This window comes from Gopherus evgoodei, chromosome 11 (genome assembly GCF_007399415.2).
Source record: "Gopherus evgoodei ecotype Sinaloan lineage chromosome 11, rGopEvg1_v1.p, whole genome shotgun sequence".
Classification (NCBI taxonomy): domain Eukaryota; kingdom Metazoa; phylum Chordata; order Testudines; family Testudinidae; genus Gopherus; species Gopherus evgoodei.
Window position 1 is genome coordinate 9,902,080 of NC_044332.1, and position 17,288 is coordinate 9,919,367.

General features: G+C 53.8%; 2 protein-coding genes across 2 annotated transcripts in view; one reads left to right on the forward strand and one right to left on the reverse strand.

Annotated features, from left to right (window-relative positions):
• Window positions 1-17,288, forward strand: part of LOC115659454 (butyrophilin subfamily 1 member A1-like) — a 151,661-nt gene that overhangs the window by 65,249 nt on the left and 69,124 nt on the right. The window contains exons 2-3 of the mRNA XM_030579618.1: window positions 807-890; window positions 8,140-8,214. The gene's annotated coding sequence lies outside the window, so the exon portion shown is untranslated. The remainder of the gene's footprint in view (window positions 1-806; window positions 891-8,139; window positions 8,215-17,288) is intronic.
• On the reverse strand, window positions 9,595-14,553 carry LOC115659466 (maestro heat-like repeat family member 5). The gene is made up of 5 exons (XM_030579634.1): window positions 14,493-14,553; window positions 14,002-14,104; window positions 13,388-13,462; window positions 12,408-12,561; window positions 9,595-11,347 (listed from the first exon to the last, which is right to left on the reverse strand). Exons 1-4 carry the CDS (start codon window positions 14,541-14,543, stop codon window positions 12,449-12,451), a joined length of 342 nt encoding a protein of 113 aa, XP_030435494.1. The 5' UTR covers window positions 14,544-14,553; the 3' UTR covers window positions 9,595-11,347; window positions 12,408-12,448.

Consider the following 17,288-nt stretch of genomic DNA (forward strand, 5'->3'; position numbering starts at 1 on the left):
CCTGCAGGGCCCACGGACTCCAGGTGCAGCTGTGGATGCAGCTGGAACAAATTCCCTGCAGTCCTGTAGTTCAAAGAGAGAAACTGAGGTACCCAGAATTAGGCCGTTGTTGTAAATTGAGGCCTTTCCGCCTGGCCCGTTAGCAGCAGTCGGTGGGCTAAGGCTCATTGGAAGTCACTGTTTATACTGGATCACGGCTGACCTGGGCCTGGCGGTAAGCAGAGGCCTGGCAGTGAAAGGTCCTGATTCCATCCCCGCCCTCCAGAGGCAGATGGTCCACAGGGATGGAACAACCCTGGGAATATTTTACACTCACGACCTTTCCCACGGGCTGGGTAATTCCACAGTCTCATTCACAGGGCTGAGAACCTCTGGGTTAAGTTGCACAAAGAGAAACGAACTGAAATGTGCCTCCTGCGCTGCACACTGTGTGGTGCTGCCCTGGGGAGATGTGGCTTTAAGCTGCTGTCCAAGCCCCTTCCCACTCTCAGGAAGGACTGGGCCAAAAGAAATCTGATCAGGTTCAACAAGTGTAAGGATTTTTATCTCTCTCAGCTGATCTGATCCGAAAAGCGCGGGGATCCTTACAGTTTATCTCCCGCGGAGTCCCCCTTTTAAGACCATCTGTCAGAGCTGACTTTAATGAACTCCACACACACACAACTATAAAATAAACAACAACACTTTATTTGCTAAGGGGAGAGGAAGGAAGGGAAAGGGGAATGGATTAATGATTCTGGAGATTCGGAACAACACACAGGAACAGGCATGCACTTATAGTTCAAGATGTTCTTCTACCTTTACAGACATCAGCGATGAAGGGGTTGCAGGATCCAGATGACAGAAGCCAGAGTTGAACACCGACCGTGGACGACAGATGAAACAGACAGGTACGTAGCCCTATCTTAACTCCCACCCTAACCCGCTTTGCGTCGTCCCGAGTGAACAATTGATGATCTAACTAACCGGACCAGGGCCGTGTATGCCAGTTTGCTTTCCCAAAACAGCAACCAACCAACCTCAACTTAATTAGTAAGTAGCTATTGCAGGCCCATAGCCAGTGCCAAGATTGTACCGCACCAGGAGAGAGAGCAGCCACCTGCACCTCTGACAGCTCAAGAGGCAGTGCCCCAGCCCCTCCCCTCATTGGTCTCTGTAGGGAGCTGTTGCTGGGCAAGGTCAGATTCCAGCTCTTCCCACTTTCCTGCCTTTTCTAGGTACTGAGGACCAGGAACCTGACCCCCAGTGGAGGTCGCCTGGTCCTTTTACCAAAACAAAATGGCCTTTTGAGTTACCCAACTTATTTTAACTTTCATACAGAATAGTTTGGCAAACATGTAAACTAAAATTAACAGCAGCCCTCAATACACATCAGAGGATCCACATGGGAGAGCGCCCCTCTGAGTGCTGTGAGTGTGGGAAACTGTTCAAACAGAAATCAGCCCTAATGACACATCAGGCAGCCATACGGGAGAGAGACCCTTTCAGTGCTGTGAGTGCAGGAAAGACTTCAGTGTGAGCTCAGACCTCATTGTGCATCAGAGAATTCACATGGGAGAGAGACCTTATAGATGCTCTGAGTGCGGGAAAAGTTTCACCCGGGGCCCACCCCTTCAAAGACATCAGAGTGTTCACAGGAGAGAGAGACAGCATAGAAACTCTGTGTAGGGCGGAGAAGAGACTTTTTAAAAAAAACACATTTGCTAATTCCCACATAGTGACCTTTTGGGCTGTTTGCACCATTTGTTTGGGCTGTTTGCACCACTGACACCATGACAGGACCTAACCATATCAGCCACACCATCACCCGTTCATTCACCTGCATGTCCATCAATGTAATATATGCCATCATATGCCAGCAATGCCCCTCTGCTATGTACATCGGCCAAAATGGACAGTCACTACGGAAAAGGATAAACGGACACAAATCAGATATTAAGAATGGCAACATACAAAAACCTGTAGGAGAACACTTCATCCTCCCTGGCCACACTATAGTAGACCTTAAGGTGGCCATCCTGCAGCAAAAAAACTTCAGGACCAGACTTCAAAGAGAAACTGCTGAGCTTCAGATCATCTGCAAATTTGACACCATCAGCTCAGAATTAAACAAAGACTGTGAATGGCTTGCCAATTACAGAACCAGTTTCTCCTCCCTTGGTTTTCACACCTCAACTGCTAGAACAGGGCCTCATCCTCCCTGATTGAACTACCTCATTATCTCTAGCTTGCCTGCTATATATACCTGCCCCTGGAAATTTCCACTACATGCCTCTGACGAAGTGGGTATTCACCCATGAAAGCTCATGCTCCAAAACGTCTGTTAGTCTATAAGGTGCCACAGGACTCTGCTGCTTTTACAGATCCAGACTAACACGGCTACCCCTCTGATACTTACACCATTTGTGTCACTGTGTTCGCTCAGCTGCCTTGTGTGTCACCCCCTCATGCCTTTTACAGGTCACCCTTATCTGGGGTGGATCCCATGCTCCTTACTCCCAACTCCTTTCTCCTGTGAGTCATCATGGGAGTGTCTCCCCTCCTGGCAAGGAGTTTCCATCAGCCCCAGGTGGGGGAAATTGGGGTGACCACAAGTAGCCTCACAGAATGAAAATAGACCTGGGTTTTGTCTTCTGCTCTAAGATTTCCCTTGGAGTCGACGTGCTCGAGGTAGCTATCCTGATGTAAACACACCACTCTGTTTGCAGTGCTGACATCGCCCAGGCACAGGGGTTGAGGTTAGCTGGCATCCTCCCCTTTGGCCTGTCCTCATGGACACCCATTTTCTTGGTCTTGACAATCCCTGAGCATCACGTTTATACTGAGACCCCAGTAGCAGAGCGATTGTTAGTCACCAAGTTCCATCTTTGCTGACAAAATGTCTTCTTCCCAGTTCTTCTGACGCTGGTACAGGTTGTGCTGGGCAGTGGGTATTTTTCTTTTTTACCATTTTCCTTATTTAAACTACATTTCCATATAACAAGGAGGAGCAGGAGTGGGACAGACGTACCATTTCAGCCTCGGCTAGTCGGAGGGATTCCCTCCTTCCCATCACCATCACTGTATCTGCTGACTCCAACAGCGCTGGCCTATGTCTGAGGCACAGTGGAGTTTATCTGCCTGTATTTTGTCCCACCCCCTCCCAAGAGTCTCTGCACTTAGTATCAGTTTGATCCTCTGTCCAACTCATTAGAGCTGGAAATGAGTGTCCCAGGCCTGGGTGGGGGATTCCAATGGTGCAGGAGGGTGCTTGGGCCGGGAGAGAGGACTCTTCCCAGCTGTCTCTCCCTGCAGCAGCACCTAGGCTGGGGAGGGAGAGGCACCTCACCCCACCCCGTATCAGCTGCAGGGCTGGGGCCACAGTATAGGCGCCTCTCCTTGGCAAGGCCAGGGCTAGGTTCAGGTCTGGGCAAGGGCAGCTCAGGCACAGCTGGGTTCAGGCAGGATGGAGGCCGGGATAGATTGGGGCTCAGGGAAGGGTGCCCCTCCCCGGCCATGGCAGGCCCCCAGATGGGGTGTCTGACTGCCCATGCAGCGCTAAGGAGGCTGCTGGGTGGCTGCGCGGCTGTGCAGCTTACAGGGAACTCAGGCTACTTGTTCTGCACTGTAAGTGTAAGTGCTGTTACTTGAAGGAAGAAAACTCTGCTGTTGTTTTTTCACATGTATTGGAAGCTGAAAACTTGGTTTACAAGCACGGCCTTAATCACGAGACACTCCTGACACCACACACTCCTCCTTGCATCTGCTCTGTACGGTTAGACTCGAAGCTCCTTCCCCTAGGAGCTGTGTCTCACGCTGTGTGTGTGTCTGATACAGCACCGAGCGCAATAGAGCCTCAGTCTTGGGTGCAGCCTCTCAGGGCCGTTCTTACCCATACGCAAAGTACACGGCTGTGTGGGGCACCAGGAAATTTGGGGTACCACATTTCCTGGTGCCCTGCGCAGCTGCGTGCTGCTCTAGCCCCTGCTCTGGCTCTTCCCCAGGCCCCCGCCCCTGCTCTGCCCACACTCACCTGAGGACTCCAGAAGTGGTCGGGCTGCCCTCACCCATAAGTAGAGAGACCTGGCTCCAGCCTTTCCCACTCCCCAACTCCCAGCCGCACCGCCCGTGAGTACTGGGGGGCGGTTCCCGACGTCCCCAAGCCTGGGAGCCAGGGGAGCAGGGCAGGCTGGGGCCAGGTCACTCCACTTCCCACAGAAATTGGCCAGACCCCGTCTCCCATGGAGGCCTGGGGCAGAGCCCCACACAGTCCCCGCCCCCTGCGGAGGCCTAGGGCAGAGCCCCAAACAGCCCCCACCCCCTACCCCCCCGCGGAGGCCTGGGGCAGAGCCCCACACAGCCTCCCTGTAGGGCACCAAAATAGCTCAGGACGGCCCTGCAGCCTCTGGCTGCTACTGTGTCAACAAGAATCCTGCTAGCAACAGGACCAATGACTGTTCAGTCAGAGCAGACGCTCCACGAGCAGGAAACCCACAGAGCTCAGGCTGAAGGGATACAGTGTGGGGGGAGTGGGGCAGAGAGAGACTCATCCCCACCCAGGACAGTGAGGTGGATGTAGGGGGGAGAGGGGATGAGCCGGGCTTTAGGGCTCCTTATCTCTGTTGCCTCTGTTGATATCCCTGGCTCACTTGCCTGTGCCTAGCATTGTCATCATAGCAATTGGGAGACTCTGCCTCTCCCCCATTATTCTTCTTGGGGGGTCATTCCTGGTCCTTTAGAGTTTGGGGGGTGTTCACAGGACACTCATAGGCCAGTTCGAGTCTCTCTCTGGCTCTGATGGAGGGAGCTCACAGTTCTCAGTCTCAGCTGTCTAGCTCTGAAGAGCAAACCCGGCAGCCCCCCAGTTCTTCCCCCACTCCTGACTGTCTCACATCTCTGCAGGCATCAGGCAGTAACTTCATTCCCTGTCTGAGTCTCTGCGTCTCAGTGTGAGAATCCAGCTGCATGCTCAGTGTTTCTGCTGAGAGAATCAATAATTGCCATTGTTCAAACAATCTCATGACATGGGGTTAGACAAAGGTTGACGTAAAATAAAATTGAAAAAAGGCTCTTCAGGCAAATGATTGCTTGTCTCATGGAGTCCTCAACAAATCTGAGCTACATCCTGTCAAACTAAGCTAATATCAAAGTATGTGACCAAACAGCCTTCACCAAGAGAGAAAACCCACAGTTCAGGATGGGCAATAAAACACTTGCACATTCATAAATTGAAATCTCAGAAAATCTTTTAAGACTCAAAATCAGGGAAATAAATTTACCCATTTTCTTATGAAGTAGCTAAACCTGCTTCACTATTCATCTCATTATTTGGCTGTATTAGTTACAAAAGTTTTACCATCATTATATTAAAAGAAAGAGAGAGAAAAAACCCAAACAACCCATCTACAAATGCTCTGAACTAGCCTAGAAAAAACCCAGAAGCAATTTTTTCTGAATAGCTGGAACCAGGGCTATAAGATTGGACAGGTCACTCTGTGCTTTGAGGTTCAGTGGGAATTCCCTGCCTGCTCTCATGTTTGACATTTTCTTCTCCAACCCTCCGGAGACTGACTTAGGATCATAGAAGAATAGAGTTGGAAGAGACCTCAGGAGATCATCTAGTCCAACCCCTTGCTCAAAGTAGGATCAACCCCAACTAAATCATCCCAGCCAGGACTTTGTCAAGCTGGGCCTCAAAAACTTCCCAGGTAACCCAATCCAGTGCTTCACCACACTCCTAGTGAAATAGTGCTTCCTAATATCCAACTCAGATCTTCCCCACTGCAACTTGAGACCATTGCTCCTTGTTCTGTCATCTGCCACAACTGAGAACAGCCGAACTCCATTCTCTTTGGACACCCCCTTCAGGTAGTTGAAGGCTGCTATCAAATCCCCCTTCACTCTTCTCTTCTGCAGACTAAATAAGCCCAGTTCCCTCAGCCTCTCCTCATAGATCATGTGCTCCAGCCCCCCGTAAACATTTTTGTTTCCTTCCACTGGACTCTCCAATTTGTCCATAGCCTTTCTGTAGTGTGGGGCCCAAAACTGGATGCAGTACTCCAAGTGTGGGCTCACCAGTGCCGAATAGAGGGGAATAATCACTTCCCTGAATCTGCTGGCAGTGCTCCTACTAATGCAGCCCAATATTCCATTAACCTTCTTGGAAACAAGGGCACACTGCTGACTCATAACCAGCTTCTCATGCATTGTAATTCCCAGGTCCCTTTCTGCAGAACTGCTGCCTAGCCAGTCAGTCCCCAGTTTGTCGCGGTACATGGGATTCTTCTTTCCTAAGTGCAGGACTCTGCACTTGTCCTTGTTGAACCTCATCAGATTTCTTTTGGCCCAGTCATATGCCCTGGGCCCTGGAAGGAGAGCCCGTCTGCCACCACCGCGTGTCCCTGAGGGGTTGGCTGTGTGACTGCTTTCCTCTGAAAGGGCAGCTGCACAGTTCACTCCCTGAGGCTGAGTTCCAGGCTGGTGGGTTGGGGGAGTGTTGGGGGGTAGGGAGAGGTTGAGTCAGCCCCTCTGGGTGGGGCGTCCATCCCCAAGTGACCAGCATGGGGACGTTCCTGTGCTAACAACATGACTTCCCCAGGGTGCTGCTGGACACGCTCACCTGCTGAGAGGGTTGCTCAAGGCTTTGATTCTCTCCCACTGGAGCGTTCCTAGACCTTTTCCATCTTCTTCAAAAGGCCTTTCCCTGTTTTCCTTCCTGGGGCCCCCTCTAAGCCACCATCCCTGGTGCTCTCTAGGTCCAGGTCTATGCTTTCACACCTGCACAACTCTGGCTGTGAATAATTGGAACAACTTGTTCAGTGAGAGGTGCCTCTTCGACCCCTTTGTCTCTGAGGGCAGTGGGCAGGCTGCCTTCTGCTGCACGGCAGGAGTTCATCTTGGCACCCCCCTGTGGTGCTGGAGACACGCCACTTCTCTCTACTGCCGGGGTGTCAGAGAGATTTTCTCTGTCTCTCCTAGTAGCTTCTGGGATTTCCCCCCTTCTCCCTGGGATCTCAACACAAAGATGCATTTTGGCTGCAGGTGACCACACCCACACCCTTAGCCACATAAAAAATTAATTCCCAATAAGCATGTCATCGGGGAAGTCGTCCACCACCCCCACTTGTCAGTCACTTTGTTAAACCATCATCTTCTGTGTGCACCATGGCTAAAGGGACAAAACTCCTAGATCGTCGCCATAACACAAGCTCTGCCATCGTGCCAGGCAACGGGTCAGATTTTGGAAACATGCTCGACTTAACCAGAGAATTTGTGTCCCTGTATCTTTCCATCTCGTGCCTACTCTGTCATTGATTTACCAGCTGTAATAGGCTTCATCCTTAGCTCTGCAGAGGCAACCCTCTCCAAACCTTTCAAGTAATCCTCAGGTGCTTCCGGGGTTTCTGTGCTGAGGACAGTGAATGAATGTGACCTGGTTGAGGCTTGTGTTTTCTCAGCTCAGGGCCCTGATTTCTCTGGTGCTCTGGGTAGTTCCACGGATCACACTTCCTCAGGCTCTTCCTTGACAAGAGATTTGTAATGGGAATTAGTAGGAGAGGAATGATCGTGGGGAAGTCAGTGCCTGGCCTCCCAACTCTGCTCCTTTGGCTTTGTTTAATGACCAGATTAAAGATAAAAGCATCACACTCAATACGTTCAGTGTCCATACAATCTCTGTGCACTTTGGATTTGAAAACTTGTCCTTCTTCGTTCACAAGTGTCCATTTGAAATCAGAAGATTCATAATGCTGAATGGGCTACTTCCCTGTGATACGAAGGCTCACAAACATGGTGGTGAATAGCACCGATTACTAAGTAATCACAGTGGGTTTCAGCCCCGTAGGATCACCTGTAAGGATTTTTCCTTCCTTTAAAGAGGGCAGAATTCAAACCCCATTCAGAAGATGTGGGGATTCTCACAGTAAATTCTTTCCACCTGGTCCCCTTTGTAAAGCCCGTCTATCGGAGCTTCCCTTAGCACGAGAGAATAAGGCCACGCAGTGGCAACCACACAGACAAGACTTTATTTCCTATGGGGAAGGGGGCTAAGCCAGGACAGAGAAGGGGCAGATTAACAAAACTTTAACTCTGGAAATGCTCCAATCTCACAAACAGTTACACCCATGAGGTAATGTTGATGTTCTCTCTCTACTCATGCAGGGGCAGCGATGGACGGCTGCTGCTCTCTTGACATTGGGTGTCAGGGACGGACGTCGATGCTGGACGCAGAAACGGGTGAGTAGACCTAGCTAAAAGACCTCCCTATCCCTCTTTGCGTCGTCTCTGCCTGGATGTTAGACCCTGTCTACGCGGATTCAATCCGTGCGTGGGAGTGTGCTTCCCAACCCAAAATAATACAGCAAATGGCAAAAGGTCACCACATTCTTTTCCCAAGTCCAGGATGGCCCCCTATAGATAACCCAAAACGTCAAGGCCTTTCATCCCTTCTTTTACTAAAATTTGGCATAGGCCAGCAGCATTTTACACACCCAGAGAGTGGATTTGACCAATCGGGGGATGTTCCGGGACAGGGTGACCCATCCAGAAGGGGGTTGTATATCCCCTCTGAGAACTCCTCCCTCTGTCCTCAGGGCCAGTGCAAGGATGTTTCGTGCCCTAGGCAAAACTTCTACCTTGTGCCGTCCCCCTTCCCCGACCTCCGCCCTGAGGCGCTGCTCCCACCTAAGCCGTGAGGCACCCCCCCCACAGCAGCTCCCCACCCCGCACCCTCTGCCCTGAGGCACCCCCCATGCCCCAGCTCACCCCTGCTCTGCCTCCACCCCAAGCACGCCGTCGCTGCTTCACTTCTCCCGTCTCCCAGGCTTGTGGCTCCTAAGCTGATTAGCGCCGCAAGGATGGGAGGCGGGAGAAGTGAAGCAGCCACGGCATGCTCGGGGAGAAGGCGGGGCAGGGGTGAACTGGGGCGGGGAGTTCCCCTGGGTGCCGCCCCCCCTTTATTTGCTGCAGGCGGTCCTCCCCGCACTCCCCTGCCCCAGCTTCCTCCGCCTAAATGCCGGTGGTGACCGGGGAGGCTGAAGATACGGCCGCTGCGGACGCTGCTGAAGAAAATGCGCCCCCCAAATCCTAGCACCCTAGGCGACTGCCTAGGTCACCTAAATAGTTGCACTGGTCCTGTCTGTCCTCTACCAATTGAAGTGGGCGTCAGCCCTGTAGGACCACCCTGAGAGGGGATTTGACCAAACAAGGAAGTGGCATAGCAGAGTGACCTGCCCACAGCCCGTTCCCATGATCCCTCTAAAAAGTCCTCACACCACCCTCTAGCAGTTGGCGACGGTTTCACTCCCACCTTAGGCCATCTCAGAAGGGAAACATGTACCAATCAGAACAGATATAGCCCGAAGGTCTAGGCTGTGATTTCCACAAAACTCATCCTTGGACCGAGTTGGCCTCTTCGTGCAGTATTGGGTTGCGACATCCAGGACGATGCTGCCAGCCACGCAAACATGGAGCTCCAGAGATCGGCGGCTTCTGGCCTAGGCCTTCGGGCACTACCTATTCCGATCGGTACGTTTCCCTTCTCGGATGGCCTAAGGGGTGAGTGTGAAACCCTGACCGATTTCATGGAGGGGTGATGGGCTCCCCTTACAGGCAGGTCACCCCACCACGGCACTTACCCTATTTGGTGAAATCCGCTCTCTGGTTGGCCCTAAGGGGGTGAGACCCACCCCAACTGGGAGGAGTTCTCGAGGGGGTCACATGACCCACTTCCAGATGGGTCACACTGCCCCAGAACTTTCCCCCATTGCTCAAATCCATTCCTGAGGCAGATCGATGGTGATAAAACACCCCCAGATTGGTGGAGGAGTGGGAGGAGCTCTTAGAGGGGTCACATGCCACTCCTTGCTTCCGCTCATGTTTGCATCTTGACCCCGAAAGTCTCATTTCATGGGGTTGGTCTCATGGTGACAGATGAGTGATGCCTTAGGGGTGAAGGGATGAGGTCCCATGGCTGGAACCAAATAACTGCCCTTAGCCTCAGGGTGATTTGGCCTAATGGCCAGAGTCAAAATGGCTGCCCTCCCACTCAGAGCTGTGTGGCCCAATGACCAGAGTCCGTGTGGCCGCCCTCTCCTTCGGGGCTGTATGGCCCAACGACCAGAGTCCGTGTGGCCGCCCTCTCCATCGGGGCTGTGTGGCCCAACGACCAGAGTCCGTGGGGCCGCCCTCTCCATTGCGGCTGTGTGAACCAGAGTCCATGTGGCCACTCTCTCCATCGGCGCTGTGTGGCCCAACGACCAGAGTCCGTGTAGCCGCCCTCTCCATCGGCGCTGTGCGGCCCAACGACCAGAGTCCGTGGGGCCGCCCTCTCCATTGGGGCTGTGTGAACCAGAGACCAGAGTCCTTGCGGCCGCTCTCTCTGGCGGGGCTGTGTGAACCAGAGACCAGAGTCCATGCAGCCGCCCTCTCCATCAGGGCTGTGTGGCTCGGAGACCAGAGTCTGTGTGGCCGCTCTCTCTGGCGGGGCTGTGTGGCCCAGAGACCAGAGTCCGTGCGGCCGCCCTCCCACTCAGGGCTGTGCGGCCCAACGACCAGAGTCCGTGCGGCCACCCTCTCCGGCGGGGCTGTGCGGCCCAACGACCAGAGTCCGTGCGGCCGCCCTCTCCGGCGGGGCTGTGTGGCCCAACGGCCAGAGTCAATATCACTGCCCTTCAGCTGTCTGGCTGAGAGTTCAGAGACAAGATGGCCTCCCCTCCTCTTGGGGCTGTGCAGTCTAGTGGCACATTGGGGAGGTGGGCTGCCACCCAAGGATGGATGGCGGCCAGGGCAGGGGGACCCGGGCCCTCCTTACTCCCCTGGGTCCTAGCCAAGGGCCTTGTCCATGGCCAATGTCTTTGGCACTGAGTCAGTGGGGATCCAACCAGAATATCTGACGTCACTCAGCATGACAATGGCTAGTTCTCCCAGGTTCCTTCCTATGAGATGTCTCTAGGCCATGGGCTGGAGGTCTCTGGGCTCCCGGCGTGGGAAACTCCCAGAGACTCCGAGCTCCCTTGCACGTCTGGATGGGGATGGGGCTGGGTCTCAGCACCTCAGAGCTCTGCAGTCAGGGGCTTCAGCTGCTCCTGGACTGGAGCCGACAATGTGCATCCTCCATTTTCCGCATCTGCCTAGATTGAGCTGAGCTGCTCCCTTTCACACTAGTGCTCCAGCTGCAGCATGTCCAGCAGGGCTGGGGAGGGGCTTGGCTTCCTCCGCCTAGACTGTGGGGTTGTGTGTGGCTGGTGCACCCCAGCACATCCTGCTCTGCCTCTTCTCTCTCCTCCTTCCCATGCAACAGCTGCTTTGGCGTCTCCCAAGAGATGTGATCGGTGGTGGGCTCGGCTGGCTCCTGTTAGCCTCTAGATGTCTGTAAGAGGGAGAAAGGGCAGGAACACAAATCAGAAGAACAAAACCTTCAGGCAGGGTAGTTTTCCACAGCCCCAAACCACTGCACTTTGGTAATGCTCATTTGCCACTTCCCTGAGAGCTGGCATTGCTTCAAGAGAGCACCCAACCCCCCGCCACCTCCGCTACCCTGTGGGCTGGCAATGGATAAAGGGAGTTGGGGAGACTTTCTCCTCTCCGCCTGGCTCTGACGACTGAGGGAATCACATGCGAGAAGCTCTGTGAATGTAGGGCTCTGTGCAGTGGGGTGAGATGTCAGACATGGAGCCCAAAGGTGGGGCTGTCCTGACTCTGCAGTAACTTCACTACAGTGAGAGAGATTTCAGAGCTCAGCTTCAGGGTTCTGCCCTGTAACCATTTGTGGGGCTGGGGCAGAAGTGGGGCAGTGATGCACTCAAGAAAGGAGTAGGGCTAAGGGGGGCCCCGTGGTGCAGCCGCTAAAGCCCCTGTGTGCTGCATTCCAGCCGGGCCGGCTCTGCCTGGCTGGGGTGGGGTGAGGCGGGTCCGCGCGCTGCCGTTCCTCTCCCCTCCAGCCGCGACTCCGCGACGAGCACCGCACCGGGAACCTCTGTCCCGCGAGCTGCTCTTGCCTGTAGGCTCCGCCTCCCGCTGCTCCCATTGGCCGGGAATCATTAGTCCCACCCTGGCCCTGCTCCTAGCCTGTTCCAATCCCGCTCTTGACTCCTGATTCCGGCTCCAACCCTCAGCTTGACCTCCACCACCCCGACCACTAGGCCGCACCACCCCTGCTCCAGCCACTGGGCCCAACCATCTGTGCTTTGGTGTCCGACACCAGCGATATGTAGGAGTCGTTCACCTCACTGCTCTCCATGCGTACGGCCCTGCTTTTGTCAGCTCTGGTTTTCATCTGCCATTGTGCTGCCCAGTCACAGGGCTTTATCAGATCCCTTTCAACTTCTTCAAAGTCTTCTCTACGCCTCACTGACCTACATCATTTTCTGTCATCTACCAAAATCCACCTCATTGTTCAGTCCCTGTTCCAAAGATGCTGTTGCACGTACCATAGCAGGACAGAGAGGTCTTCTGTGTCGGTCCCGGTTCCCTAGTCGAATGCGGAACCTGACACGAGATTTCCAAGCTTCTGCAGCCATTTGTAATGTCTGTTGAGGATGCGCCCTGTGGTCCTGTCAGATGTCAAAGGCACTTCCTGAAAAGCTGAAAGAAAGAGGAAACAGGTTGAAAACCCCATGGTGCTGATGTGACTGGTGCCTAGGAAACCTCCCCTTCAGATGGCCATTGCCACATGATATTAGCTACCCAAGAGTCTGGGGGCATAAAAACAACAACTCCACTACTCCCAAAATAGCCCTGGACAGAGAGGAGGCCTCATTCTGTGCATAACTTCCCCCTCCCGCAGCATACACACGTCCACACACTAAAACACGGGCAGGTGGGGGGCAACTGTTCTTGAGATGGAACAGAAAAGTGACAGCAGCAGAGGTGTTAAATCATCCAACATTTACGCACAGATCCACAAAGGGATTTAGACTCCTAACGTCTACTGAAATCCTTTGTGGCCTTGTGCCTTCGTTCCTTAAGAGGTCCCAGGGAAAGATGTTTCCAATGTGCACTCAGGGGATTTCCTATGAGCTGATCACCAAGTTCTGAGTGGTTCCCTGCCCTGAAATCTCTCCATTACAGGGAGGGCAAGTGATGAATCTTTCCCTACAGAGGGTAATTGTCGTCATCATCACCCTTAAGAATAACAACAGCCCTTTTCAGTTCTGTCCGGCCTTCCTTTGGAGACGTTCTGACCTCTATGAGGACAGTCTCCCCGCAACGCTCTAAGGCTACGTCTATTCCAGGAGCTAGGGATGGAATTCCCCTGCTCCCGTACCCATATTGTGGCACCTCGATGAAAGCTCGCGTGACCATCCTTTTTCCTTAGACAGAGAGGGACACATTCAAAGCTGTGTTCAGGCCCTGTGCTGCATCCCTCTACTTCCCACAGAGGCCCTAACATACAGAGGTATTTCCTTACCTTCATACAGGCGGGAGATGCCATCTTCATTCACTCTTTCAGACAACAAATCACAGTAATGGTGGATAGTATTTCCTAGACAGACAATTAATCTCATTACTTTTCAAATCTTTCGCTGAAAACTGCTAAAGATGCAGCCATTCCCCCAAGACAGCCCTTGGGAAATTAAATACATTCCTTACATCTGTTCACAAAGCACATTAGATAAAGCATCAGAAGCCCAGAAGTCACCGAGAGACTGATTTCCAAAGGAGATTGAATTCACATCATGCTGGTTTCCCCCGGGCGCAGCCAAAGAGGAATTGTGGGCAAGGGAAGTTTGTGCAGTCGATGCAGCTAAGTTGCTCTCTTCATCTTGGAAGTCATGTTAATTCTCTCTCTCTCTCTCTCTCTCTCTCTCTCTCTCTCTCTCTCTCTCTCTCTCTCTCTCTCTCTCTCACACACACACACACACACACACACACACACACACACACACACTCTCTCTCTCTCTCTCTCTCTCTCTCACACACTTTCAGAATATTCTGGGGCTGTCGGAGGGAAGAAAGCAGCAGTCTAGAAAAGGGTTTGCAGGAAGCAGTTCAGAAAAGCTCAAGTAAAGTTGCTCTGCATACCAATGAAGAGGGCTGCAGAATGTCTGATTGTTGTCTGTGAGCTTTCCAGGTACTCTAAGGCCTGGAACAGGAATTTGGGGATGTGGCTCTTGTTGTTCTGCATCTAGGAAGAAAGGAGGAAGAAACGCACAATATACAAATGACATGTTCTTCCCACAGGGACTAGTCCAGAGAAGCCAAAGCAAAGAGCCAGGGCATGGCAACAGGCAGTATGAGCCCATGTGCCACAGCAGCAGCTCTCTGGAGTTACTATCGTGTTCTCCAGAACCTCAGCTGTCATTTTAACAGACAAAAGTTTGCAGGTCTGACAGTTGTGGAGAAAAATTTCAAAAATGTGAAGAGATTGTAACTCCTGCAGAAATGAACCAGCAGAGAGCCCGGAATAGAGTCCTGCCACCCGACGGAAGCGAATGGATACTCAGGGTGTAGGGTTAGAAAGGTCTCCCTCAAGTCCCCATTCACCACTCTCAAGGCAGAAGGTATTGACCTACCAAGCACTTCCAGGCACACTTCAGGAGCTGTGTGGAGCCATCCCAGGCCATGCTGCGGAACAGCGTCCTCAAATGAGCCCACCTGAGAAACACTGCGCAGCGGAAGAGCGTCAGTTTGCATCTCTGCAAGAGAAGGTGAGACCAAGAGGGTTCTCACTGAGAGAGGGACAGTCTGAGGGACATGGAACCTTCCCCGTCCCTTGTTCTCCTGCTTTTCCTGCTAGTAGAGATTCCTGTCATTTGTCGTACAGAGGAGTGTGCTCAGGAGAGGGAATTGGCTGGAAAGAGCCAGAGCCGTCCTGTCTTTGGATGGTTTGGGGCGGTTCCCCAGGGCCCTGCACTTCAGGGGACGCAGGACCTGGTCCATGCCGGGGCCAGCGGCAGTACTCCCAGCCCCGCTATGCTATGCCCCACCTCACCAGCTCCCAGCGTCATTCGGGAAATGAGGGGGTGGGGTCTTGGGGGAAGGGGAGGAATAGAGATGGGGCAGGGGGCGGAGCAGGGGTGGGAAGAGGTGGGGTGGGTCTTGGGGGAAGGGATGGAGTGGGGGTGGGGCTTAGGGCAGAGTAGGTGGTGGTGTCCCAGGCCCTGTGCCCCTCTATGGATGGTCCTGGAAAGATTCATAAGAGATCTCCACAGCTCAGTCCTTAGGCGCAAAGAGACTGCATGAGAGCGTGAGTCAGCTTTGGGATCCCAAAGAGTCGGACCAAAGGGCTTCCCTCCACATCCCAGTTGGCCCAACGAGAGAGGGCAACATCCGGTGAATGCTGGGAAGCTGGGCCTGGAGAAGGTCTCTCAGGAGCTCCAGGGAAGAAGTCAGGGCAGCTGCACCCACTTTCCAGAGGGCTGTGGGCAGATATCAGCTCCCTGAACCGAAGGGCACTTACAGATCTATGCTCCTTTTTCTTTTGCTGCCTTTGTTGTGAAGCTGTGGATGCAGCAGCCCAAAGGCCTGAGGCCTGTCTTTGCAGGAGGGGGTCAGGGCTCTTTCCCAGAAGAAGCTTTTCTTCCCAACTGTGCTGTGTGCTGTGAGAATGGGGGAGGCACTAGGCTCCAGCATGGAGGGAAGCAGAGAGGAGAAGACTCTGCTTGGGCAAGGGGCTCTGGCCATTAATGGAGTGGGGTCCCAGGGTTTCTGGCTCTTTGCCCTTAAGGAAATAATGACCGTGGCACTTACCAGTGTCACACTCTCATCCTGGTCTTCAAGGTGCAGCAGCAGCGGGAGCAAGCAGTGGATCATTTCCTGCTGCACGACGGGTTTTTCCGGGTCCTTCACGCTGCTCACCACGTTGCCAAGCAGTGAAATGGCAGCGGCGCGCACACTGCCCCTCTCCTGGCAATGACACCCAGGGAGGGGGGACGCCCGGTTAAAGCCAGGCAGGATCAGAGCATAACGCGACAGTCCTAATCCGCACGCTGCTGCCGTTCCCCCGTGTTAACTGACTTGGCTGGCGGGAGCAGTGAGGCCACCAGGCCAGCGCCATAGACATCTTGTGCAGAACGGGGCCTGAGATACTGTGCAGAGCAGTGCAGCCCCATGGTGTCCTAGACACAGTGTCTGTCTGGAGAGCACAGAATCCTAGACCCCTAGAAGCTTAGGGGAGAGGGAGGGAAGGCTGCTGGTGACGGGTCTGGGGAAGGGGAGGAGCAGCTGCTGGAGCCTTTCAGGAGCTGCTGCTACAGAACACAGCAGTTCTTTTGCTCTTCGGTGCCCCTGAGAGCCGGGCCATTCCCAACCCACCTCTTTCCTGCTGGGAATCTCCACCTCTTTGGGAGCCGGTGTTCTCCAGACAGCTGGTCGTCTGCCCAGTGCCAGGCCTCTCTCTCCCAGGCCAGGCGGCAGCAGGGGCTGGGAGCATGGCGCTGAGGCTGAGGTTTGTGGAGAGGAGCTGTGACAGGGAGGTGGCTGAGCAGGAGATTCCCCCCCCCCATGGCGGGGGCACCCCTTGGAGGCTCCATGGCAGGGCTGAGGGGTGGGAGGCAGGGGAATGGGGAGGGAGAGACAAGGGCACCAGAGACAGGCGGAGGGAGCGAATGGGGTTCTCCTGTGTTTCCCAGCCTTACGTCGTCAATGAAGGGGCGAAGGCAGACTGCAATGTCCTGGGAGATGGAGCCAAGCCCCTCCCCATCCAGGAGGTAGATGATGTCTCCCGCTTGATGCATGGCCCCTATGACACGCCATCCATCCCTGTCACAGAACATGTCCATGATCGCTGGCAGCTGGGCCCGTAACGATTGCACCTGCAGCAATGAAGAAGGCAGCTCATTACTATGCTGGGCGACAGCCTGGGACATATGCTGCCCCATCCCACTCCCACCTATGAGAAACCACAGCTGGCACAGCCCCCCCAGCAGGGCACAAAGTCATTCTCCTGACACTCTGTGCCAGCTGCTTACTGTAACCTTTGTCTTTGCTCACCCGCCTACCCCACTGCATCACATCTGCAGTCACGGGTCAGCTCCCGGGAGCAGGGACCACGTCGTGCCTTGATTTGCTCAGTAAAGCACCTCCAACATTTGAGTGCTGTGTGTGTTAAACAAGAAGGCTTGTGTGGGGATCTCGCTCTCCCTTCTGAGCTATGCGATAGACATCGGCTTCCTCAGTCCCCCGGGCAATCCACGCTTCTTACCTTTCCTGGCTGGAGCACAATACTGCCAAGGCCTCGCTGACTGAGCTGACGTACGATGGGATTTTTGTCTTGGGTCCATTCCATGAGCTGTGCCTGGAGCTCTGATTTTGTCAGTATCGTCTCAATGGAAGGACTCTGGAGCAACTGGAAAGAGCCAAATCAGCAT